The 26,300-nt window shown below is 33.0% G+C and overlaps 1 protein-coding gene across 1 annotated transcript in view; it reads right to left on the bottom strand.

Annotated features, from left to right (window-relative positions):
• Window positions 1-24,782, bottom strand: part of LOC126880736 (juvenile hormone esterase-like) — a 34,284-nt gene extending 9,502 nt beyond the window's left edge. Inside the window, exons 1-7 of the mRNA XM_050644783.1 lie at window positions 24,753-24,782; window positions 21,331-21,468; window positions 15,221-15,374; window positions 13,633-13,824; window positions 5,230-5,408; window positions 5,035-5,170; window positions 1,506-1,675 (exon numbers count right to left, since the gene is read on the bottom strand). Of these exons, the coding sequence (XP_050500740.1) occupies window positions 1,506-1,675; window positions 5,035-5,170; window positions 5,230-5,408; window positions 13,633-13,824; window positions 15,221-15,374; window positions 21,331-21,468; window positions 24,753-24,782 (999 nt within the window). The remainder of the gene's footprint in view (window positions 1-1,505; window positions 1,676-5,034; window positions 5,171-5,229; window positions 5,409-13,632; window positions 13,825-15,220; window positions 15,375-21,330; window positions 21,469-24,752) is intronic.
• Window positions 24,783-26,300: the final 1,518 nt, after the last annotated feature.

Here is a 26,300-nt window from a genome sequence, read left to right as displayed (position 1 = left end):
GTTCCCTGGCATTGTCCATTATCCCACGATGTTCCATCTCCATACCATTGTCCATTTAGCTCCATGTCAGGCCTGCTGTCTCCATCCTTTCTACATACCACACTGTATTCTAGGGTGGTCGAGGTACCAGAACATTGACGTTTTTCTCCATTTCTCGTTTACCAGTCCTGTGACGTCTTTCCAGTCTTTCTTCCCTGATCTTGGATCGCCATATAATGGTCCAGGGTTACTAGGACCATCTTCTCCCGGTAAGGATGGTTAATCCTTATCCGAGGGGTGGAATGATTAATAGTCGTATCACTGCTTAAGTTGTTTTGTTATACTTGCATGAGTATAAGCTGGTAGCAAGCTACGCGACGTCGTCTCGCGGAGTGGAGATGATACTATTTGAATATGAATAATTTTACGTCTAAGAAAGTATAATGACGAATGTAGAATGTGTAATCCCTTACTATGTTTTGATTGTATAATTATATTTGAAAGTGCCGAGTCAGTGGCGATCCTGAAAGGTGTTTATAGTAAACACTGACCGTGACTGTATGTATAACTACTCCCCACAATCTAGGTCAATAATATTTACGTAACGAAAGATATTTGTTTATGATAACATTTAAATAATTGAAAGAAATTAACGCAGATAATTAAAGGGTGTTTTAAAAGATATCTAATAAGTACAGATGAATTCTTGTACACTAGTAATCAAGGAAGATACACATACAGTTGAGTCCACGAATCTTTACCCGTGCGTTATCATTTAAAGCATACGAAATAAGTCGATGATAAATCGGAAATTGAAATTTACTAAACGCAACAGCAAGTCACTTACTGTCACTTGCTGTTGCGTTTAGTAAATTTTAATTTCCGACTTATCATCAACTTATTTCGTATGAGTTAATGATGACGGACGGGTAGACATGCCTGTTACTTAGGATTCTATAACAAATGAAGAACGTAAAAGAGTCCTTGAAAGTCAGATCTTTGAACGTTTTGAAAGCTTCTACGACTGCAACACCACACAAAAGTGTGGATACGTCTAATACAATTTAATAAATCAATATATAGCGTATAAAACAATTCTAGAACATCTTGCGTTTAAATTGATAATCAACAGTGTTATGACGTCATTTCAGGTTCCCGTGATCCTATGCCTTTATCAGACACTCGGTCTGAATACAAAATTAAATATGGCAATCTCCTAATTGTTTCCCTCTCGATTGGTGACCGTACAAAGGTGCTATATACTATGCTGGCCGTGAACGAAAACGTACAAAAGTTCACATCTTCTAGCAAAAGCTTGATATTCCTTAGATTTACTAAAAAGCCAATATATAACGTAGAAAAACTATTCATCAACCTCTCTTGTCTTGCAAAAATCTACAGTTTGTAAACTCTTTCACCACAAATAAATCTTATGTTAGGTTTTTGTTAATATTGTGTGTACAAGTGAATGAATGGCCATCGTATGTAGGTACTTACGAATTAGCGAGTAGCAAAAAATTACGTACCCTTATATAACCACCTAGATCATCGACGAAACTACCATTATTGGTGTATAGATCTTTCAAGAGATTTCCTGCAATGGTTCGATTTTCAGGAGTCATTGTCATTAGTCCGGAAACTAACGAACTTGGATTTGCATCATAAGCTTTAAGCACTTCTTCGTTATTCATCAAAGCTAAAAAGAATTTGTTTATCACAAAATAATATTATTCATATAGACACTATTAGTCCATTAAATGATCTTGCTATTGTTATAGATTTTAACTAAAAGTGAAAATTTTTTTAACTAAAAGTTAACTTCATTTATAACCTACATAATTTTAGTCCAAGTAATGAAGCTTAAAATAGGACAAAACCTCGCAATTTTTTCAAAATTGATCGATTTGAATGAAACTTTTAGAATAAGTAGTGGATAGTCCAAGGATAAAAATATATATGATGCAAAAAGGCGCTTTTACCATGGGGGTGGTTGCCATCCCATCTCGGCGGTGGACATTTTTTGTTATATTTTGACTGCTAAAGTTGGTAAAATATTCATTCTAAGCAAAAAATGTTCTATGAATGTTTTTTAAAATTAAGAGTTTTCGATTTATTCGCTAAAAAGTTTTCGTTTTATCAAAACAACTTTGCTTAACAAAAATGTACCTTCTGAAAAAATAAACAAATCAGTTTTTTTAATTTTGTTTAGTACCAATAGTAATCGAGCTATACATTATTATATGTTACCTCTTCTTCGTCAAATGTTAAATATTGTAGTTTTAAAAGTCAAAAGACGGGAAAACTATGCATTTTTCTAGGATAACTTGTTCAAACTAATTTAAAGTTTTTAAAAATATCTATCTCCAGAAATAAAAAACTCTCTAGCTCAAAAATTAAGTGAATTATAATAAAAAAATGCCAGTCCCTATCTTTTCAACATCCTACTCACCACCCTAATTAAAATTAGTTATTTGCCTTATTTGATCTTCTTTATTTATGTATTATTCTTAGAGGATGGAAAATTTTTTGAGGAAAAAATTTTCCATGCTCTAAGGTATTATTAATAGGTTCTAAAGTTTGACCGGCTTAGAATGATTAGTTTTTAAAAAAATATAGTTAAAAGCGAATAACGATTTTTTATAGTTTGGTAAAAATGCCTTTTTCTTCAGAATAGAAAGATTAGCATCAGAGATACGAAAAAATATTTAAATTAAATATGAAATTGTAGGTTATTTCATTTCCAAGAACGTGGTTTGAAAAAATTTTTTCTACGGCAAAAATTGAGTGAAGCTTAAATGAGTAGGTATATCGAAAAACATTAATTTTCTCGATATAAAACTAACAATTTCCATAGCGAATAAATCGAAAACTATTCAATTATATCAAAAGAATGTATAGAACATTTTTTGCTATAATGGATGTTTTTATCAACTTTGCGGTCAAAATATTATAAAAATTTCCACACTCGACATTGGGTGGCAACCACTCCCATGGTAAAAGCTCCTTTCGGCCTCATATAGATTTTGATCCTTGGACTATCCACTACTTATTCTCAAATTTTCAAGCAAATTGATCCATTCTGTAAAAATTTCGAGGTGAAAAGCTGCAGTTCCTGGACTATTACTGACATTATGTAGTTTAATTTCAATTTCAATTTAAAGTTGAACGAGTTGATTAAAGGTCTTTAATAGCTTCAATAAATTAGTTAATAGTTAAGAGAAATAAGGAAAAAAATATCCCCTTTTGGGGATGAAAAAATATATGTCCAAAATAAGTCCGGAAATGGGTAAACTGACTAATTTTAAGTAACTTTGGTTCTATAGAGCTTTTTCGCCAAGTCAACACTTTTCGAGTTATTTGCGAGTGAATATGTTCATTTTTAAACAAAATAACCACATTTTTAGACGGTTTTTCGCAAATAACTCAAAAAGTAAGTATTTTGTCGAAATAAACCTTCTTAGCAAAAATATAGCCTATAAAAAAGTAAAAAAATGATATACGCGTTAGGTCTCTGGATCTCGTAGAACCAGAGTTATAGCCAATGAAAAATAGATTCATATTCACCAAATTTCAAATATGTATAATATTTTGACGGGAAATATTCAAAAAATTAAGCACTGTTTGGGGAAAACCCATTATAACTACAAAAAGTTTCTAACAATAAATTTAAGCAAGTTACGCTCAAAATAAAGTTGGTACCTTTTGTTTTGGCAAAAAAAAAATCGGGAAGTCCACACCCTAATTAGCAAATTAAAATGAAATTAATCATTACCGCTCCACAAATTATTTTACTTATGTTGTGTTTATATGGCCTGTAAGTTTCATCGATTCAAAGTGCTTATTTTTGAAAAAATTTGGTTTCAAAGTAAAATTTTTAAAAATTTTAATTTTGAAAAATATAATTTCTTTCAAAATAACTTAAAAATTCTTAGAGATACCAAAAATCTCGAAAAACGAAAAAAGTCAGCATTGCTTTTCTGAATATCATGTATTTTTTGTTTTTCTGTTTGACAAAAATTGATTAAGATTTGGTGTTTCTAAATTTGCATACATTCGTGATCAGTGACTCGTTCAAACCCTTTTAACTACAGCCCTTTCAATAATAACGACTTTGAACCGATGAAACTTACAAATCATATAAACAATACATACACGAGTCAAGAAACTTGTGAAGTCGTAACGATTAAGTTAATTTAAGATATTAATTAGGGGATGATTTTCTCGATTTTTTTACCAAAACAAAAAGGGACTAACTTTATTTTGAGCGTAACTTGTTTACTTTTGATGCTAGAATTTTTTTTTAAAAACAAAAATGAAGCTTTTTTTTAAACACTTTAAATAAGTTGTAATGAGCTTTCCCCTAAATGTGCTTCATTTTTGGTTATTTCACGTTAAAATATTCCATTTGTAATTTGACGAATATGAACCTATTTTTCATTAGCTATAACTCTGCTTCTACTAGGTATAGAGACGTGATCTATACACCTTTTTTTAGTTTCTTACAAGCTATATTTTTGCTAAGAATATTTTTTCGATAAAATACTTACTATCTGAGTTATTTGCGAAAAACCGTCTAAAAGCGTGGTTATTTTGTTGTGAACATATTCACTGCCAAATAACTCGAAAAGTATTGACTTAGTGAAAAAACACTATAGAACAAAAGTTATTTAAAATTGGCCAGTTTATCCATTTCCTGACTTACTTTGGACGAATATTTTTTTACCCCCAAGAGGGGGTGAAAACCACCCCCGGGGCAAAAGCACATATCGGCACAATATCACTTTTTTTCTTTGACTTGTTAGCTATGTGCATGCCAAATTTTATGTCAATCCAAGCGGTTCTTTAAAATTTAGAAGTTTTGCAATATTTTACCGTTAAAGAACCGACTAATAAGGGTATTGAAAAACTATCATGATAGAACAATATTCCTTGTATTGAAAGAGAATGCTGATATGTTGAGCAAATTAAAACATAGTTTCAATTTTAAACATCTTTTCATAATATCAATTTTAGATATTGTGAAATAAAAAGGTGCTTTACTGAGAAATAACTTACCGAGATAAAGCCATTCTTCTGAATTAAATCCAATTATAACTGGCACTTTTTTATAATTTTGGTCAATAAAGGCTTGGTATGCAGGATAACTAAAAGGTCCACTACTTTCCAGCACTGCTCCACCTGGTATTCCAGCCTAAAAATATTACATTATATTATATGATTCTTCGGACTCTGAGACTCCATAAAACTTACCCAGAGAATGTCATGTGCTGAAGCACTTTGTAGTACTTGTAATAGTTCTTCGGAGCTTTTTGAATCAAATGATGGATCCACCTTTTTACCAAGCCTAAAAGTTTGTTCAGTTGGATGTTGTGTAGTACAAATACCAGAAATAGGAGTACCGCTCTGCATGATGACACCATGAAATAGTTCTGAAACAAGTTACATTTTTAAAAGTTATTTGTATCTTCTTCTTCCTCTTTTTTAGGTGCCGTGTCCGCATTCAGTGGCTGTCGTCATGATTACAGTTTCCTGAAATTTTCCTGAAACGCTCTCTATCGACATAGCGAAATAATAATTATTTTTTTGAAACCACATCATTGTCTAATATTATGCAGCCATGAAAGTTTCTATCCACCAACAATTAATTTCTTTCCCTTCACTTTTCCTTGTATTATAAGGTGAATTAGATGGTATTTAGATTCTCTAATTATATATATATATATTGTTATATTCCTATTTGATATGAGAATTAAAATTTTATAATTATAAGCAAAATTAAAATTAATATAAAAGATCTTCAATTTTCTCAACCACGGGCATGTAAATTTAGAACAACCTGTATACAACACATTATTATATTTAGTTTTAAGAAAGTGATTCGAAGAAGCGTACGAAACTCGGTAACAATGCGCCTAAGATAAACAAGTTGAGTGACGCGGACCATTATAGTGTTCGCGGAAGATTCGATCATTAGCCTACGCTAAATAAGACTCAGTGAAATAGATAATAGGTCATTAAGTTTTGTAAAAAGTAGAAAGTAAGTTTAAATTGGGAAATGATTATTTTTTTTTGAAATCCATTAAACATATTTAGAAAGATTAAAAGTTGGTATTGAGGAATACGGCGAATTAAAATTTGTGGTGGAATGTTGATTTTTGAATCTGGAGGGGATATTGAGAAAGTAGGGAAATGAATGAGGATGAGAGATCGGAATGTTTTGAGCAGTGGAGAGGTGAAGTCCAGTGGTGGACGGTAGTGTACGAAGAGTGAAAACGCCGGTATAGTTCCGTGAGTGTTGAGTACCCATCGGAACGAGAGGTAGGCCGAGTCGAGAGAAAAGAATCTCCTTGAGCAAAGAGTATCCCGGTGGCTGATTGAAGTGGTTCGAAAAAGGTAGAACACGACATCACGAGACAAGCAGGAACGAGAGCGATACGAGGTAGTTTTCAAAGGAGAACATTACTGGAGGCCAGGACGAGTTTTTCATCGCAACCAAGGGTAGGAGAAAACGGGTTTTGTGTGAGGACATTCGCAGTTCACCAGATAAAGGTCAGTCTCATTTGTCAAGACATGAATGTATGGGTTTTTGTATTAAATACCACATTAAAAATTGAAGAACATAATCGCTAATATCAGAAGATTTTCATCAAACTTAAATCAATTGGTTGCTAATAAATCCTCATAGTTTCATTATTAATAAAAGTTTTAAATTGGAAACCAAAAGGAAATAAGATTCCCATTTTTAAATTTTTTTATTAAATAAATATAAGATCTAACAAATATTAAGCAGTAATTGCCATTTATATAAAATAAACAAAATTTTGATTTATAATTGTAATCCATATGTGTGTATTATTTTATTTTTTTCCTATCCCGATTAGGAACCACTGAGAAATACTTAGAAGTCACGAAAGTAAGTAAGTAATTTTATAATTCGCCCTGAGATTGAAAACATATTGGTATGTGATCTGGTTGATTAATTAGATTATCATTAATGCATTAATTAAATTAAATTACATATAAGAATATCATCACATATAAATAAATAAGATCACAACAAAAATGGCGCCCAATGTGGGGCATTGAAAAGTATTTCTAGTGGCAAATTTGATGGATAGAAAGAGAAAAGCCGGTAGTTGGAAATTTATATGCCTGTGGTAAAAAGTGAGATACTTACAGTTGATAACATGAAAATTTAGATCTCTTTAGGTACAAATTTTACATAACTGATTTAAGGTACTAGTACACTTTAGAAGACCGAAAATAATCATTTTTTTCAAGAATTTTTTTCTCAGAACCTTTATTAAAAATGAACATAAAACTTTTTACATATTAATATCTAACCCTTAGAGAATACAAAAAATACATCTTGTTTCATTTACGCACGTACACTAATATTGTAGAGGCCGCAAAAGTCGAGACCTCGAAAATTGATGGCGGACAGTTAATCTCAGGATTGGGATATCTGAAACAAAAAAATCGTACTGGATTTAAAAAAGGAAGGTTTCTTACGTGACAATTTACCACAATTTGACCAAAAAAATAAAAAACAAATATTTTCTAACTATGAAAAACTGAAAGAAAACGGGCGTTTTTTTCACAAAAATTTTTTGAGTTTCCGTAAAATCTTTGTTTTACGGAATTTTTCACTAACGGTGGTAAATTGTCACGTAAGAAACCTTCCTTTCTCAAATACCGTACGATTCTTTTGTTTCAGAGATCCCAATCCTGAGATTTACTGTCCGCCATCGGAACTACTTTTTTTCGAGGCCTCGACTTTGGCGCCCTCTACAATATTAGTGTATGTGCATAAATGAAAAAAGATATACTTTATGTATTCTCTAAGAGTTAGATATTAATATGTAAAAAGTTTTATGTTCATTTCTAATAAATGTTCTGAGAAAAAAAATCTTGAAAAATGCTCATTTTTGGTCTTCTAAAGTGTACTAGTACCTTAATACTTTATTTTTACGATATTTACATTTGATATATTTATGGACAATTTATAATATTTGGGGGAGAAAAAGTCGTTTTGGGTAACATACTATTAAAATTTCACATTTGGCGGGGATAGTACTTCTTGAAAACAAATATCTGTGACAAGAAGCCAAAGCAAAGACAACAAAAAACAAAAAGAACATTCAGGTCAAGAGGAAAATTCTGACCAAGAAGATATTTTAGACACAACAATCATGGAAACAGGAAAAAAAGAATTGTCAGAATTAGAAAAGATATTACAACTTATGCAACTCCAGTCACAAAAAATGGATGAAGCAAAACGAACAATGGATAAAAATCAGGAAGAAACATCAAAGAAAATGGATAAAGTGGATCAAAAAAATGGATGAAACACAGAAAAAAATGGATGACAATCAACAGGAAACAAAACAAGCCATAGAAGAAAACAACAGAAATATAGAGAGTATTAAGAAGGAAATGGTTAAAAAAATAGAAGAGATTGCAGAAAAGAGCGAGAAACAGGAGTTAGAGATTAAAGAAATCAAAATCAAAATAAAGGAGATAACGAATTGCTAGAAAAAGGAAATAGAAAATTTGGAAAACAAGTTTGAAAACGCTATTCAAGCAGACAGAGAAGAAGTGGAAAGAAAGATTGCGGAAATCAATACTCAACAAAATGTCGGAGAAAGAAGAGAAATGGTTATACATAGCACAGATGACGTGAAGATAAGGTTTGGCGGGGATGTAAGAAGAATTACACCCAGTGCCGTTCATAAATAGCCTGAAAAAGAAAATACAACACATCGGAAATTTCGAAACAGCAAAAGAAACTATCAGAAACCATCTCAAATATGAAGCAAGCCTATGGTTCGATAATAAAGAAGAAGAATTCGGCAATTGGCAACAATTTGAACAAAAATTTTTGAATTATTTCTGGGGAAAAGTCCAACAATTGGAAATTAACAAGGAATTGCAAAATGGGAAATACAACGATAGGATGGGGGTATCAGAAAGGACATATGCTTTACAAATTTACAATAATGCAAAACATTTGCAATATAATTACTCATCGGAACAATTAGTCGAACTGATTGCAAGACACTTCGAAGAAACGCTGGAAGACCATATCACATTGCAAAACTACAAAGACATAGATAGTCTATGCCAATTCTTACGAATAAGAGAATCACGTTTAAGAGAAAGAAAATCAAGAAGGTCGCGAGAAGATTACAGGCCCCGAGAGACACAGGATTACAGAGAGAGAAATCATTACTGGAGACCAAGTCGAGATTTTAATCCCAGAAGGGAAAACGAAAATAGAGACAACGGAAGAGGAAATTATGAACAAAGAAATAGGCAATGGAATGAGAACAAAAATAATGGTAGACAAAATGAACAGGGATATCGAGAAAACCGAAACAGATCCGACAGACGAAGAGAAAATAGAAGAGAGGTAAATAATACCCAGACAGAAGAATATGACGGAGAGAGAAATTATGACGAAAATATAAACAACGATGAGCAACCGGCGGTTTTTTCACGACGGCGCTTACTAAAAACAAAAAAAAAACAAACAGGAATCTTTTGTCACCCCAAGGAGTTTATTAAATTGGCAGGAAACAACGAAAAGAAAAATGGAGTTAATTTAAAATTTGTGGATGGATTTATCAACGAGAAACCAATTAAAATTATGATAGATACTGGATCGGAAATGACATTGGTCAACAGAAAACTAATAGAAGAAGTTAACTTAACAAATTTAATTTACAAAATACCTAGGGTAAATTTAGTGGGCGCAAACAAACGGACATTGGCAACTATAAATGAAGGCATACGAGTAACGGTACGACTGGGTAAGAATATGTATGCACTACAATGTGTAATAATGCCAAATATGTCACATGACATGATAGTAGGAGTTGACGAATTGGCAGAAAAACATGTAGTGATATATTTTAAAAATAATACGATGAAACTAACAGAAGAAAAAGAAAAAGAACAGGACAAGGGACAGGAGAAACAAAATATGGACGAATCAGGTAAAGAACAAACAGTGGAAATGAATTTGGCAACGAAGCAAAGACAAAGAAGAAAAGGGAGAAAAAGTCAGAAAAAGATAAAAGAAAAGGAAACCTGTGGCTCCTCAAAAGAAGAGTTGAGCCCAGAAGAAAAAAAATTGAGAGTATCAAAAGCAAAAGAAACCTGGGATTCCTCAAAAGAAGAGACGAGCTCAGGAGAAGAAGAAATAAAGCTAACAAATGAAAGTGAAAAGAATATGATTGAAACAGTGGTATTTGAAGAGGAGGTATATGCAAACGAGGATGCAGAATGCACGGTAAACATATGTGAGGAGTCTGAGGAAAAAGACAGAAAATTGATATGTGGAGAAGGAAAAGAAAAAGAATTGCGGTTGATGTTAAGAAACTACGAAAATTTGATCAATGAGGAAAACAGAGTGGCGAAAAAGTACGAACATTCATTTGAGGTGAAAAACTTGGGAAATTTTCGATCAAAGACTTACCCGATTCAATACAAGTATCGACAAGAGATTAAAGTAAGGAAATATACAGGGAGTTGGTTTTGCCTCGAGAAAATTTATTTAAAAATGCAGATAAATTTTATCGAATACAAGGCGGGAATTTGTTATATTCCTATTTGATATGAGAATTAAAATTTTATAATTATAAGCAAAATTCAAATTAATATAAAAGATCTTCAATTTTCTCAACCACGGGCATGTAAATTTAGAACAACCTGTATACAACACATTATTATATTTAGTTTTAAGAAAGTGATTCGAAGAAGCGTACGAAACTCGGTAACAATGCGCCTAAGATAAACAAGTTAAGTGACGCGGACCATTATAGTGTTCGCGGAAGATTCGATCATTAGCCTACGCTAAATAAGACTCAGTGAAATAGATAATAGGTCATTAGGTTTTGTAAAAAGTAGAAAGTAAGTTTAAATTGGGAAATGATTATTTTTTCTTGAAATCCATTAAACATATTTAGAAAGATTAAAAGTTGGTACTGAGGAATACGGCGAATTAAAATTTGTGGTGGAATGTTGATTTTTGAATCTGGAGGGGATATTGAGAAAGTAGGGAAATGAATGAGGATGAGAGATCGGAATGTTTTGAGCAGTGGAGAGGTAAAGTCCAGTGGTGGACGGTAGTGTACGAAGAGTGAAAACGCCGGTATAGTTCCGTGAGTGTTGAGTACCCATCGGAACGAGAGGTAGGCCGAGTCGAGAGAAAAGAATCTCCTTGAGCAAAGAGTATCCCGGTGGCTGATTGAAGTGGTTCGAAAAAGGTAGAACACGACATCACGAGAAAAGCAGGAACGAGAGCGATACGAGGTAGTTTTCAAAGGAGAACATTACTGGAGGCCAGGACGAGTTTTTCATCGCAACCAAGGGTAGGAGGAAACGGGTTTTGTGTGAGGACATTCGCAGTTCACCAGATAAAGGTCAGTCTCATTTGTCAAGACATGAATGTATGGGTTTTTGTATTAAATACCACATTAAAAATTGAAGAACATAATCGCTAATATCAGAAGATTTTCATCAAACTTAAATCAATTGGTTGCTAATAAATCCTAATAGTTTCATTATTAATAAAAGTTTTAAATTGGAAACCAAAAGGAAATAAGATTCCCATTTTTAAATTTTTTTATTAAATAAATATAAGATCTAACAAATATTAAGCAGTAATTGCCATTTATATAAAATAAACAAAATTTTGATTTATAATTGTAATCCATATGTGTGTATTATTTTATTTTTTTCCTATCCCGATTAGGAACCACTGAGAAATACTTAGAAGTCACGAAAATAAGTAAGTAATTTTATAATTCGCCCTGAGATTGAAAACATATTGGTATGTGATCTGGTTGATTAATTAGATTATCATTAATGCATTAATTAAATTAAATTACATATAAGAATATCATCACATATAAATAAATAAGATCACAACAATATATATATATATATATATATATATATATATATATATATATATATATATATATATATATATATATATAATCTTTATCCCCTCTACCCTGAGGTGTAGGGATCTGTTTCTGATTCTTTTATTCTTTTTTGTTCTTCATAAATTTCTTTCATATCTTTCTGTTTTCTGTTAGTTTTTGGCATCGTTCCATGTTGTTCCCCTCTTTTCCAAAATATCCATTATTACTGCATTCCATTATTTTCTTGGTCTACCACTTTTTTCCTTTCTATATTTCTGCTTTCCCAGATTCTTTTAACAGGTATATTATCACTCATTCTTTGAAGGTGTCCCCACCAACTCAGCTGTCTTTCTTCTATATAATTTTCTACTGGTTCTATTTCTAATTCTTCTCTTATTTTTATATTCTTAAGTCTATCTCTTCTTGTCACTCCCATTACTGTTCTTAGATATTTCGTTTCTATTGCCTGCAATTTACTTTTATCCCTTTTTGTCAATATCCACGATTCACATCCATATGTGAGTACAGGTCTATACACTCTTTTGCATACACTCATTTTCGTTTTTCTTGATATTTCTCGTCTATTTACAAATCCACTGTTTATTGCATAATATAGTCTATTTGTTTTTTGTATCCTATAATTTATATCTATTTCTTGTTTTCCATTTTCTTCAAATATTACACCTAGGTATTGATATTTACTGACTTGTTCTATTTCTACTCCATCTATTTGCACCTTTATCCTTTTCCTATTTCTATCTATTACCATTGTCTTTGTCTTACTCTTATTCAATTTCATACCGTAATTTGTTAATACCTCATTCCATACTATCAAGCTTTCTCTTAGGCCTTTCTCGTTTCCTGTAGATTATCTAATTATATGTCCTAAATATATTCTGTCTTTCTTCTCTTTATAATGTTTATGAGCAAACGCCTGAATTCATCATTTAAAGAACATCTTTATTGGAAGTATGCGAAATCCACACCAATTCTTTTGCTTCTAAATTGTTTAACAGTGTTTAATATCTAATATCCATGTCTCACAAACATACAATATGGTAGATCACACATAACATTTCACGACCTTCTTGCGAATATTCATCAACAGGTTTCTGTCGCATAAAACTGCATTCCAGGTCATAAAGTCATAAAAGCCTTACATGATATTTCGATTCTAGTTATTATCTCTTCATCAAAGTCACAATTTATATTTTCTCAGCTATCAAGGTATTTGAAATGGTTTAGCTGTTCTATTTTCTCTACATTAAGAGAAAGCAGATCTTGATATATATTAACCTTTCCAACTGCCATCTACTTTGTATTTGAAATAATGTTGATTTAAGGCAACTCCGAAAACTTGCTTCACTGACTAGGTTTACTAATATCTAGAGATCATATAGATTTTCTACAAGAATGGCTGTATCGTCAGCGTATCTGATATTGCTATTACTTCTCTGCCTATTCTTACTCCCTTTTGTGTGTCATCCAAAGCATTTTTAAAGATTTATTTAAAGTATGGGTTGAAAAGACTGGGTGACAAAACACAACCCTATCTTACTCCACGTTTGATGGAAAAATTTTCAGTACGATATCTCTAATTTGGCTTTAGGCTATTTACTTGAAATATAAGTATTTTAGCAGTCTTATATCGAGTGATCAAGCCACTCCACTTTGTATTACATTTTTATTGTTCGTATATTATTTCCTATATTAAACTTACCTTTGCCTCCTTCCCAGTCTCCCATTAAGTGTAAACCAACAGATAGAGACCCAGCACTTTCACCAACTAGGACTACATGTTCTGGATTTCCTCCAAAGAGATGAATGTTTTGATTAACCCATTCTATAGCAAATCTTTGATCTTTTAAACCAAGATTCTGGGGAATAACTCCATCGTCGGTACCAAGAAATCCTTCGAAAATTAAAAATGTTTTAGATGATGGCATAGGTACAATAATTAAAGTGAAAAAATTTATAGATAAGTTTGGGAAGATACACTATTTTAGATGTAAGTATTTGTCGAAAGAATGTAAGTTGTATACAATTTGATTAACCTGGTGATAACTTGATTGCAAAAATGATTTTTATTTATTTATTGGTTTTACCCATTTCGAAAAAATGTGAAAACCTAACCTAGAATTATTCGTGTCCGTCTGTCCCAGGATCAACACAGTTTCTCCGTTATTATACCAGATAGAATAACAACAAACTGAGGCATCGAATGAAAGCTTATAACCCAAGGATGGCTATAAAAGTGAAAAATTTTACCTAAGACTTCCAAAAGTACTGTTTTAAAGTCGCCGAAATAGTACAAGCGATATATTATTCGACGAGCCTAAACAAATATATACTTCCGGTTTCATGCTTGTCTGTCCGCGAATATAACTCTTCCGTTATTAAAACAGATAGAATGAGACAAAAATGGGACGTAGAGTGAGAGTTTATAACCCAAGTATTGTACTGGAGGTGAAAAATTTGATCTCGGACTTCCGGTTTTAGAGTTGCAATCGAAACTATTGCTTTAAAGTCGCCGAAATAGTACAAGTGATATATTATTCGACGCGCCTTAGCAAGACGAAAACCAAATATATATGCTTCCGGTTTCATGCCTGTCGATGAGCTGATAGAATGATAAATGAGGTGTCGATTAAGAGCGTATAACTCAAGGATAGAACTCAAGGCGAGAAATTTAACCTTGGATGTCTGGTTGCAGAGTGGCAACAGGAAATATTTTTTAGTTCTTGTTGCAACTGGAAGTCATCGGGATAGTACAAGCAATATATTACTCGACGCGCCTTAGCAAAACGAGAATTAACATATACTTCCGGTTTTTATATCACTTCCGCTTTAAAAGTTGTAATAGGAAGTGCCACATTATAGTCATCGAATAGTTCATGTGATACATCAATTATCTTGTATTGAAAAGTCTAGCTTGAATATTTAGTTTAGGTTTTGATGTCATTTCCGGATAAAAAGTTATGAACGGAAGTTTGCCAAAAATGACTTAAAATTAGTGAAATCCAATTCGACTTCTGATCACCTGTTCTATTTGTGGTCACGTTGGGTGAAAACCTACTTACGAAGTCCAACTACTTGTTGACCACTTTCATTTCTCGTCAGTTATTGTATTGTGGTTTATTAAAGTATAAATAACAGATATTTTAAATGTACTTCGAGATTAAGTGAAATTAGTACTTTTAGAAATTTTTCTTCTCAGCAAAGATGTTTTTTAAGCTTGTCTATAAAAATGTTTACTTTTATGGTATGGGCGTACTTTTTAAACATTATTTGCTAATTTTTTTACCTACCAAATGGTCCAAGACGGTAGTTAAAAGTCACAACGACCACACCGTGATCCATAATATATTTCGGGCCATAGTATTCAATTGTACTGGATTCATTTACTAAACCACCTCCGTGGATCCATAGAAGAACTGGGAGTAAGTCATCGCTACCAGGTTTCTAAAATATTGATAAAGTGATAAAAAGTTTATTTCCAAGCATTAGATCAAAATCTAAGTAATTTTGATGTTCGCTATTATACTGTGACACAGGTTTTAATATTTTTTAATAAAAATTTATTTATTTATTTTAAAATATTTTGAATTAAAAAAAACAAGTGTCTGTTTTAGAAAATATGTATTTGGATTTTGTATGACATATTCTTTGAGCTTAATAAAATTTTTGTAGTATATATATACAGCTCAACAGGCTTTGCTTACTTACTTTCCGTGTCCAACAAACTTTAAAGGAAAACCAACAACTTTAAATTCTATGTTTCCAATGGTTGGCCACATAGATGGCCCTCTCATTTGCTAAAATTAAGTCTTCTTCTGTGCAGGTCTCTCTCATCTCTGTGCATGATAGTAGATGCCGGCTGGTCTGGACCGCGCCACAGTCGGAGGTGTCGTCCTCTTGGGGTCCCAATTTTTTCAGGTTACTAGCACGACGTGAAACTCCGGTTCTTAGTCTGTTTAGCGCTTTCCAAGTCGGATGCGGTAAATTGTGTCTAGCAGCCATTTCCTCTGAGGGAAGAAAATGTGTTGTGGTAGCTGACGCTTGCCATAGGTGTATTCGGGGCGTCTCTGGCGCTTCGGGGATGGATCTTCATGTTTTCAGAAACCTTTTTCGAGATCTTAGTCTACTTGGCTGAGTTTGGTGGTCATATAAGGGGTGTCTTCGGTCCGTCTCCTGCTTTTTTCGTTCTACCTCTGACGTGACCTTCCTCTTAATACGTGATGGAGCAATCAAAGCTATGGCGTATACCTCTTCGATAGGTGTCGGTTTCAGGCAATCCGATATTATACGAACCGTCTCATTTAGAGCCGCGTAGACGTTCTTTGCGTGAGCAGGGTTTGCCCATACTAGTGCTCCAAACTCAGCGGCCGAAAAACATAACTAAGGCAGAAGTACGGAGAGTGTGTTGTTGTGCTCCCCATTTTGTATTAGTTAGCTTGCGGATGATATTATTTCTGGCACTTACTTTCTTCTTGACATCTTGACAATGGTATCGGTAAGACAGAGTTCTATCTAGATGTACGCCGAGGTATTTTGGCATCTCGTTGTGTTCCAGCATCTGACCACCGACTGTTCTTGGACTGGAGCGTTACGTAGAAGCGTCTATTCTGGAGGATACATTTCACTAACATTGTTAGTCGAGAATCCTTTGTAGCTTCGTAGAGTTTTGCGAGTAGCCGTTGATGGTTAACTGGGTCATAGGCGACAGTTAGGTCGATGAACGCTACTCCTGCTATTTCTTTCCGTTCAACACCATCTTCTATATGTTTAGTGACATTAAGAATTTGACTGCAGCAGAACTTTCCGGGTCCGAATCCTGCTTGTTCTGGAATAATTTTAGTCTCCACAAATTCAGCGATACGGTTCAGTATCATTGTTTCAAATGCCTTGAAAAGGTGGCACAAAAGAGATACAGCTCTAAAACTCTTTGTATCCGCCGGATCCTTCCCTAGTTTTAAGAGGGCAACCACTCTAGATGTCCTCCAGGTTTTGGGAATTTGTAATGTACGGATGCAAAAATTCAATATTTTTACGAGCCACTCTACGGTTTTTAGTCCAAAGTTCTTTATTTGTTGTGTTCGTATATCGTCCAGGCCAGTCGCTTTCTTAACTTTTATTTGGTGTATCGCGCCTGTGATCTCCTCTAGACAAAAAGATGTACCTAGAACATCTCTTGCTTCGTCGATATTCCGTTGAGCTCTCACCTTGTTCTTTATTGATATCGCCTTACTGTTCATTAGAAGATGATGGGCTATCTGATCGGGTGTGACTTCTGTCAGGTTGACTGCCGGGGCAGCGGGATCGTTGCCAAGATTCTGGATCAGCTTCCAGGCACGTCTGCTGTTTTGTTTTATGTTCAGACTCGTGACCAGCTTGCACCACCTTTCCGTTCTGTTGGCGGATATCGCATGTAACATTTCCTCCCCAGCCTTTCCTTGTTGCTTCCGAGAAGAAGTTTTTTTCATATAGCTGTTCATATCTTTTAAGTAGAGGTTTAGATTCTTCATTGAGCCCCGCTATGTACTCAGTTCGACAACCTCTAGGAATATGTTTCCGTGATACTTGCTTTACGATTTCTACAAATTTATCGTATGAATCAGGGCAAGTTTCTAGCTTGGAGACTTCTTTATCCAATGCTTCAGAAAATTATTCACAGGCTTTAAGACCCATGGCTTGAAATTCCTCCATTATTTTACTCCATTTTCTTGCCTCCAAAGTCGCAGTTCTCCAATTTGTTATCCCGATTATTTCCAGCTCTTTCTTACACGCTTCTAGCCACTTTTTCCGTAGTCGTCCTCTTCTCTTCTTTTATTACCTCCTCAGTAGCGAGTCTTTGGCCACCTTGCGTCAGCCATTCTCTCAAGATGACCTAACCAACTAATTCATTTTGTTCTGGCGATCTAGCTAATTTTTTGTTTCCCGTACAGCTCTCTGATCTCTGCTCTTGTTCGTCTCCTCTACCGTCTTCATAATTCATCTTTTTTTACTCCCCCGAATATTTTCCTTAGTGCACTCCGCGTACCAAGCACATTTTCTTAATTTTTGTTCATAAACCATATTGTGCTTCCATAAAGTACTGTGGACTGCATCACTGTTCGGTATAGTCTCAGTTTTGCCTCTCTGGAGATGTTTTTGCTCTTAATAGTTTGTTTTCGTTTTTCTTCCTTCTGTTCCTTTGCCTTCCTTCCTGTGAAAATTCGCTTCTCAATTTTTTGGCTTTCATCTCCTTTGTAGACTTGCAGATTTACTCCTAGATACTTAAAGTCCTTCACCTTTTTGATTAAAACCAATATCCGTTTTGGTTATAACTGTTATGTTCTTCAGTCTTTTTCTTGGGTTCTCAGAGTTCTTCTCGGTATTAACACATTAATCTACAGATTATATTTGGACTTCTCAGAGTCAATACAGCCACTTGACTACTAACATCCGCCCCTTCTACAATTTAATTTTAGACTTGTCTGTGTTGAGGGTTTATACCTAATACCTACTTGCAGCCTGGGGTCGTATTTTCGAATTCAATCGAATTTGTTCGCAAACGAGTTAACTCGAATAAAAAATTTCGTATACGAATCTGAATCTGTATTTTTGAATGTCCTTCGAAATGTTATACGTATACGAGCAGAATTTGCACCGGCAACATTGCAAATTCGAACAACATCGGGCTCAACCTTCATCTGAAGAGTCACAGTGTTGTCATACTTATTTTATTAATTTCTTGTATAATTTCAATCAATGGTATAACCACATTATTAAAAAAATAGCTAAAATATTAGCTGGACTCGAATCTTAAGCTTGCATAATATTAGTAATATCGGTTTGCAAAGTCCACTATTTTGTTTATTATTATTTTTGTATCCAGTATTTACACTGATATTTTACTAGTTTTTGGTGTTTCAAAACGATTTTTTAAATGCACGTTTATATAATGTGATAGTATAAAAAAATTGAGAATTTACACTGATATTTCACTATTTAATTTTCAAAACAAACGGAGGTGTTTCAAAACTATTTACTTTCTCAAAACTTTATACAGAGTTGGGCTAAAGAATGGAACCAAGCAAATATCTTTGAAACGAAAAGAACAATATTTTTAAAACTTTGCATGCAAGTACAGTGACGCAAAACGCATCTGTTGCTATACTTTTTGTTACTAGTTCACTTCCGGTTTCAGCGGAAATAGCCTTAACTTATTTACTTTAAATGGGACACCCTGTATATTTATGCAGATTTTAAAAGAACTTTTTATTTGTAATTCATAAATACCAAGTTTGGAAGAAAAAACTATTAAAACAAGAAATAAATCTCTTTACAATTAAAAAATAGGTTAATTTATTTAAGTTAGACCAATGATAATAAAAATAAAAAAAAATCATTTTAAATGTTGAAAATGCCCGCCATTCACCTCTTGACAACTTGCAAGCCTATAAATAAATTCTTGAGTCACTCTTTCCAGAATTTCTCCACGTATTAGATCACATTCGTCAATTATTCTGTCTCAAATCCTGCAAGCATGTTGGTCTATTAACGTAAACCCGTGATTTTAGATAACTCCAAAGAAAAAAATCTAACGGGTTGAGGTCGGGAGAACGAGCTGGCCACTCTAGGAATCCTCTACGTCTAATCCATTGATCTGGAAAATTCATATCCAAAAAATCCCTAACCCGTCGATTATAGTGGGGAGGCGCTCCATCTTGTTGAAACCAAAAATTTTGTGGTAACTGGCCATTCTGTTGAAGTGCAGGAATAATTTGGTTATTTAGTAAATTTAAATACTTGTGACCATTCAAATTTCCGTCTATGAAAAAAGGGCCTATTAGTCTATTTTGAACAATTCCCATCCAAACATTTAACTTTTGTGGATGTTGGGTATGTGCTTCAATAATCCAACGAGGATTCTCATTCGACCAATACCTACAGTTATGGCGGTTAACGGTTCCATTTAAGCAAAAAGTTGCCTCATCGGAAAACACTACATTACTTGCAAAATGTTCGTCATTGTTACAAATGTCCAACATTCGTTCGCAAAACTCTAGCCGTCGGTCAAAATCATCATCTGACAATTCTTGAACCAATTGTATCTTATACGGATGATAGTTTTCCATTTTCAATATTCTCCTTACAGAACGTTGACTTATTCCATGGTTTATTGCCAAATTTTTTGTGGAAGTTTGAGGTGATTCCTCTAAACCAATTGCAATATTTTGTTTAATAACTTCGTTCGTTGCAGTCCGTGGTCTTCCAGTTTTTGGCAAATTTTTGACTATCCCAGCTGCATTAAAACGTTTCAATGTTTTAGTATCCGTTGAACATGATATAGGATTTCTTTCAGGATGCAATTCATTAAAAATATTACACACCTCGTCGTGAGTTCTAACACGATCACCATGACCGATTATCATTAATATTTCAATGCGATCTCTTTCACTTAAATGAACCATTTTGAATAAAACTTATTTCTCTCATTTAGTTCAGTGACAGTTACCTACTATGCTAAATTCAAATAAATACAACAATAGTTTAGTCTATAGTATGGATGGTACCACTCGTTTATTTTTAATACAAAAAATTATCTACAGACACTTTTTAACTATTTTTTTCTTCCAAATTTGGTATGTATGAATTAGAAATAATAAGTTCTTTCAAAATCTGCAAAAATATACAGGGTGTTCATTTAAAATAAATAAGTTAAGGGTATTTCCGGTGAAACCGGAAGTGAACTAGTAACAAAAAGTATAGCAAGAGATGCGTTTTGCGTCACTGTACTTGCATGCAAAGTTTCAAAAAGATTGTTCTTTTCGTTTCAAAGATATTTGCTTGGTTCCATTCTTTAGCCCAACCCAGTATAATGGGATAGTGTGAAAAAATTGAGGATATGGCAACAGTGTCATATGTCAAGCTATGCTAGAATACGTACATAAAGTTAGGTTAGGTTATATATTAAATGCATTATCGTATAGTACTTATGTCGTTTCCTTCTATTAAAAAAATATTTTAAACCACCCATTGAAAAGAAAGTTCAATGTAAAAATATTGTATACAATAACGATTAAAACCATCAATGACAACTGAAATGACCTTGAAATGACAACAAAACAATTCGTATACGAGCATCCAAATTCGAATGGTTCATACCCATTCGAGTCATCGTATACGAAAAAATTCGTACACGAAGTATTCGAAAATACAAAAAACTGGATTTCGAGCGAAATTCTTCTAATTTCGTATGCGAAATATACTCGAATGAATTCGAAAATAGGGCCCCTGATCTGTGGCATGGCTTTCTCAGACATCGTTATACAAAATATGTAATGGTTGATTGTTAAATGTTTAAAATCATTTCAATTGTATGATATATACGTTCTGTAAAAAAATAATAAATAAACAGGAAAATAAAGTTTACCTGTGGACTGTAAACATTAATATACAGACAATCCTCTTCTATTTTAAGAAAGTCGAACCTGCTTATTGTTTGGTAACAAATTTTTGTATTTTTTGTTGTATCTAGAATATTGTCCCATGGCTCTGGTTCTTTAGGGAGCTAAAAATTTAAACAGAGTGTGTAATAAATAAAAATATACCAATTTTTTTTTTAATTAAAACAAAATTTTAATAATAGTGTATTTTTCAACGAGCATGTAATGATGGCTGTTACTCACGATGATGAAGTTTGCGACACGAGCCGTTGCTGGCGAGTGTCGTAATTCATCAGAGTGAGTAATAGCCATTACATGCAAGTAGAATGCTATACTTTTTCTACGACCTTTTTTATTTGGATTAGTAGAAAAATATAATTATCAACTACTAACATTATTTAAAACGAAATATTTTATTTTTCATAAGAAAATATATTTTATATAACTATGGCAACACTGTTAGAATTACACTCGTTGGGCTTATAAAACAAACAAACAGTTGTCATTATGTCATGGAATGGCGGTGACTTTTAAAAATAAGACATATTTTAAGGCAATTGCATGAAAGAGAACTTGTGCTCTCAATTAAAATCTATTGTACAATAAACAGTAAGTACAGTATTTCTCATGATCATCTTTCAGTGCGTCACAGTTTTTCGATTTCTTTCTAACGCATTCAATTGTATGTGACAGAAAAAAGGCACGTCGGTGATTATATTTCGTAGGTGACATTTTTATAACATTTATTCTAGTTATTCTAGTTGTCGATAGATGGCGCCATAATAAAAAAATATTTTTTTAATTAGATAATAATATTACAAATATAATCTGTATAATTTATAAGACTATACAAATCAAAGAAAATACAATTTTATAAATGCAAGAAACACATTTGATTGGTTTTTATTCCAAATTGAAAATAAAGTGTGACAACTGTCAGATATAACTAAAATGTCATGTTAGAATAAATGTCATAAATGTGTATTATCACGGACTTACCCTCTTTCCTATCATTTGTTACGCACTGAAAAATGATCATGAAAAGGACAATAAAACATAATTCATTATATGAATTTCATATTCGTAAGACCTTTTACGAAATTAATACCGATTGTTTATTGTTTACCTTTTAATAACGTCAATCTTAAAATGTCAAATGTTGAAATTTAAACGTAAAAAATATACTAACCCATTGTTAAAGTTAAAAATCCTTTAAACATTTTTCAAATTTAATTGTTCACATAAATTACAATCATTATTTTATTAAATGAACAAGTTTAAGTAATTTTATTTGCTAATAGGTATATTAAAAGTGTCATGCACCACTTGAATCTAACTTCAACCCGTGAGTAATGACCCGCGAGTAACTTCAGCCCGTGAGTAATGGATTATTACTCACAGGTAAAGTAATGGGTGTTATTATCTATTCAAAAATAGCGAATAATGAGTATATTACTAAACGGTCGTAAAAAAAATATTACCTTTATTCAAAATGATGATTCTAAATGATAAATAAGGTAAATACTTTTATTTTTAATACCAAATAGAAATCGTGCAGCAATACAGCTCGGCGATCTCGATAAGGGATAGATCTATTTCAGTAATTTAACGATTCGACTAATAACTTAAGGGGGGGGGGGGTATGGTTTGAAATATTTAATTTTTTTTTATTATTTTAAATAAAAGTGCATATTTTCAAGAATACTCTTCGAAAATTTCAAAATAATCGGAGTAAAATTACCAGAGATACAGCGTGTTGAATATCCCTACCCTCGACTCGCTTTGCCGCGACTTCGCGCCAGCACGCTTGAGCGTAGTGAGAAACGTTAAACAACTGTTCGCCTTCTCTTTTGTAGATTACTCCTTGATTCAAAAAACATATTCCAATGTGCATCACTTTACGATTTGGCAGACAAATAAGAAGATGGAGATGCAGTTGTCAAAACTTTAAACGCTTTTTTCTCAAAACTGCTTTTTCAAATGCAGTGGACATTGTAACTGAAAAACTACTCGGCCGATCTACCTGATATTTTGCACAAATTTTCTTTAGAGGTAACAACGTCGAGATATTTTTCTTTTTTTGCTTATTTTTTGTTCAACAATAATAAATCTGTTGATTTTCACAAAAATTTTACCAAAAATTTCATTTTTTTTTACTTCTGAGTGATACCAAAAATTCAAAAATCATTAAAAATAAAAAACTCGACGTTGTGACCTCGTGAAACTCATAAGCTAATTAAATCTTTCTGAATTTTTTGTTTCGTATGATCGAGTGTCGAGTTCTGATGTCCACCGCAAAATCCATTTTATTGTGAGCTGCCTGTCAAAATTTGTCACCAATGGCATATTTTTCAATATTTTGGATTGAATTTTTTTCTAAATATTCTTTGAATTGTACTTAATATGCTTATTTAATTTAAAAATAAAATAATTGTACCATAGCTTCGAAAAAAATTCACAAAAATGTGCTTGATTTGTTGATTTCAAACCATAAACCTCCCCCTTAAAGAAACCAGGTCGAAATCGCAGTATTACCCTAGCCAAAGCTTTTCCCCATTTTTGTTTACTATATCTGCACTACCTACCAACCCGCATAAACTGATATGTTAAGTCTATTCGCTTATTTCCTTTTATCTTTTTATTCTTCTTCTTCTTCGTTAAGTGCCATTTCGCCACGGAGGTCGTGGCTACTAGTAGAGGCAGCCACTCTAAATAGTTCCTTTGACATACATCCGTACCACTCTCTAAGATTGCGCATCTGTGATTTACTACGTCTCCCATGATTCTCCTTCCTTAGTTCTTTCACTGCATTACCAATTTGAGCAAGATGTATCTCTCTCCATCTGTAACGTGTTTATGAGTGTGTTTTCTATTTTAATTCTATTTAAAATTTTCATTTCTTTATTCATCCTTCTCAGAACCTCTTTATGTTTGGTGTGTTCTGTCTAAAGCTTCAAGATACGATACAATATCGATACATTTTAAGTATTGAGTATTGTATTGGTTATGCGAATAAAGTATCGCATCGAGTATCGATATCGGCAATACTTTCTTGTAGAAATATCGTACTGATATTGATTTCGATACGATATCGATACAATACTCGACAAAATATCGACATAAAAAGGATAATACGTCTGAGCTGTCTAGGCTATTTATGCCCACTTTTGCATGTTTGGCAATTGGACATTATTCTAAAAATATTACGAATATTTCTTATAACTATAACTTATATGTATATTCTTATAAAGATTGAATATGGCTGAATGCTTCTTTGAAAGTCGACAAATACTTACTAATTCTGTATTGTTTAAAAACTACTTTTGAAAATATAGGGAAATCCCCGGAGATTCGGAATAAATAGCAATTCAGTATTTTTTAAAAATATTTTTGGGTCATTATCACTTACTTCCATAATATTGCCACACAAATGCCACATGATATCAACATAAACAGTGTAATTATAACAAACAGTCATTTACTCACTCTCAAGAGTTTCAAGTTCAGGCAGTCAAGTGTAATATCAGCTGATGCTTGGGTTGCATATCGTCGGTGAAAAGTGTAAACCTGCTAACTGCACTTTTGGGTGATTTTGTGATTTTGACGTAATTAAAAAGAGAAAAAAGATCTCTACATAATCGTAAAAAATGCCATATCCATTACAATTCTAATAAGCGAATTAATTCGCCTCAATATTTCCTGCTAACTCAACACATTCTTAACTTATCACGGAAATACTGCTATCTCCAGTAGTTTGGTTAGAACATACAAACTACAAGCACGCCGGGTGATTTTGCTAACGTTTTGTTTAGATTTTTTATTATTTGGAAGTTCTTTTGTTACCAATATTTAAAGGTATGTATGTTTAATGTATTACATAATTGTTTTTGTTAGATAAATAGCTTTAATATTTTAATAATAATTAGCTTTAAATCATAATAAGAAAATTGGCGCGTTTTTTCATTGGCGTCATGTTTTACAATTTTGGCGCTATTAGTTCAGGCGCTTCATCTCCGTTATTGTTATTTATATTTAAATCGAAGATAAAGTTTTTTATGTTTTATGTTGAAAGGGTTTCCTAATATGTTTGTTATTATATTATGCTTTAAGATGTTTACTATTGTTACAACCTTTCTTTTTTATTTTATAGATGTCTTTCAACTCTCGTTCAAAGAGGATTATATCAATGGTAGAGAAAATGAAAGAACCGTCAAATTTTGATACCGAAGACATCTACTGCCTCGCTAGTAGTTCGACCAACAGCAATTTTTCATTATCAGGAGTAGCATTAGCTAGTAATGACCTGGAAAAAAATAGTGAAACTTATTCTACAGAAAATCTAGCTATTGTTGACAATATAGACATTGAAGTAATAGATGTTCCATACGTAGAAAATAACGAGAGAACTGATGAAGTAATACAGGTGTGCCTTACAAGTGAAAGTGAAAATAGTGAAACTTATTCTACAGAAAATCTAGCTATTGTTGACAATATAGACATTGAAGTAATAGATGTTCCATACGTAGAAAATAACGAGAGAACTGATGAAGTAATACAGGTGTGCCTTACAAGTGAAAGTGAAAATGAAAATACAATGGGTATTTTAAGCCACCGCGGCAAATTGGTACCCTATTCTGACTCCAGTTCAGATTCTGAAAGTTTACCTCAGAAAAGTAAAAATAGAAAAAGGCGGTTCCAAGCAGATAAGAACAACTGGTTTAGTGAGCAGAACAAAAATAGACGAGAAAAAGGTGAAGCATATTTGGGTCGCCAAAAGGTAGATAAAAAATGGGCTTATGAAAAAAAAAAAAGAAAGCTAGGCAGATGAAGACAAGATGTTCTTGTACCGATAAAGCATCAACACTTTTGAAATGTACACAAGTAACGGACGATAAACGCAAAAGTATTTTTGAACACTTCTGGAAGAAATTAACGTGGGGAGAGAGAAAAGTTTATG

This window comes from Diabrotica virgifera, chromosome 2, assembly GCF_917563875.1.
Source record: "Diabrotica virgifera virgifera chromosome 2, PGI_DIABVI_V3a".
Classification (NCBI taxonomy): Eukaryota; Metazoa; Arthropoda; class Insecta; order Coleoptera; family Chrysomelidae; genus Diabrotica; species Diabrotica virgifera.
Note: the sequence above shows the minus strand (reverse complement) of the source record. Positions and strands in the feature narration are given on the sequence as shown.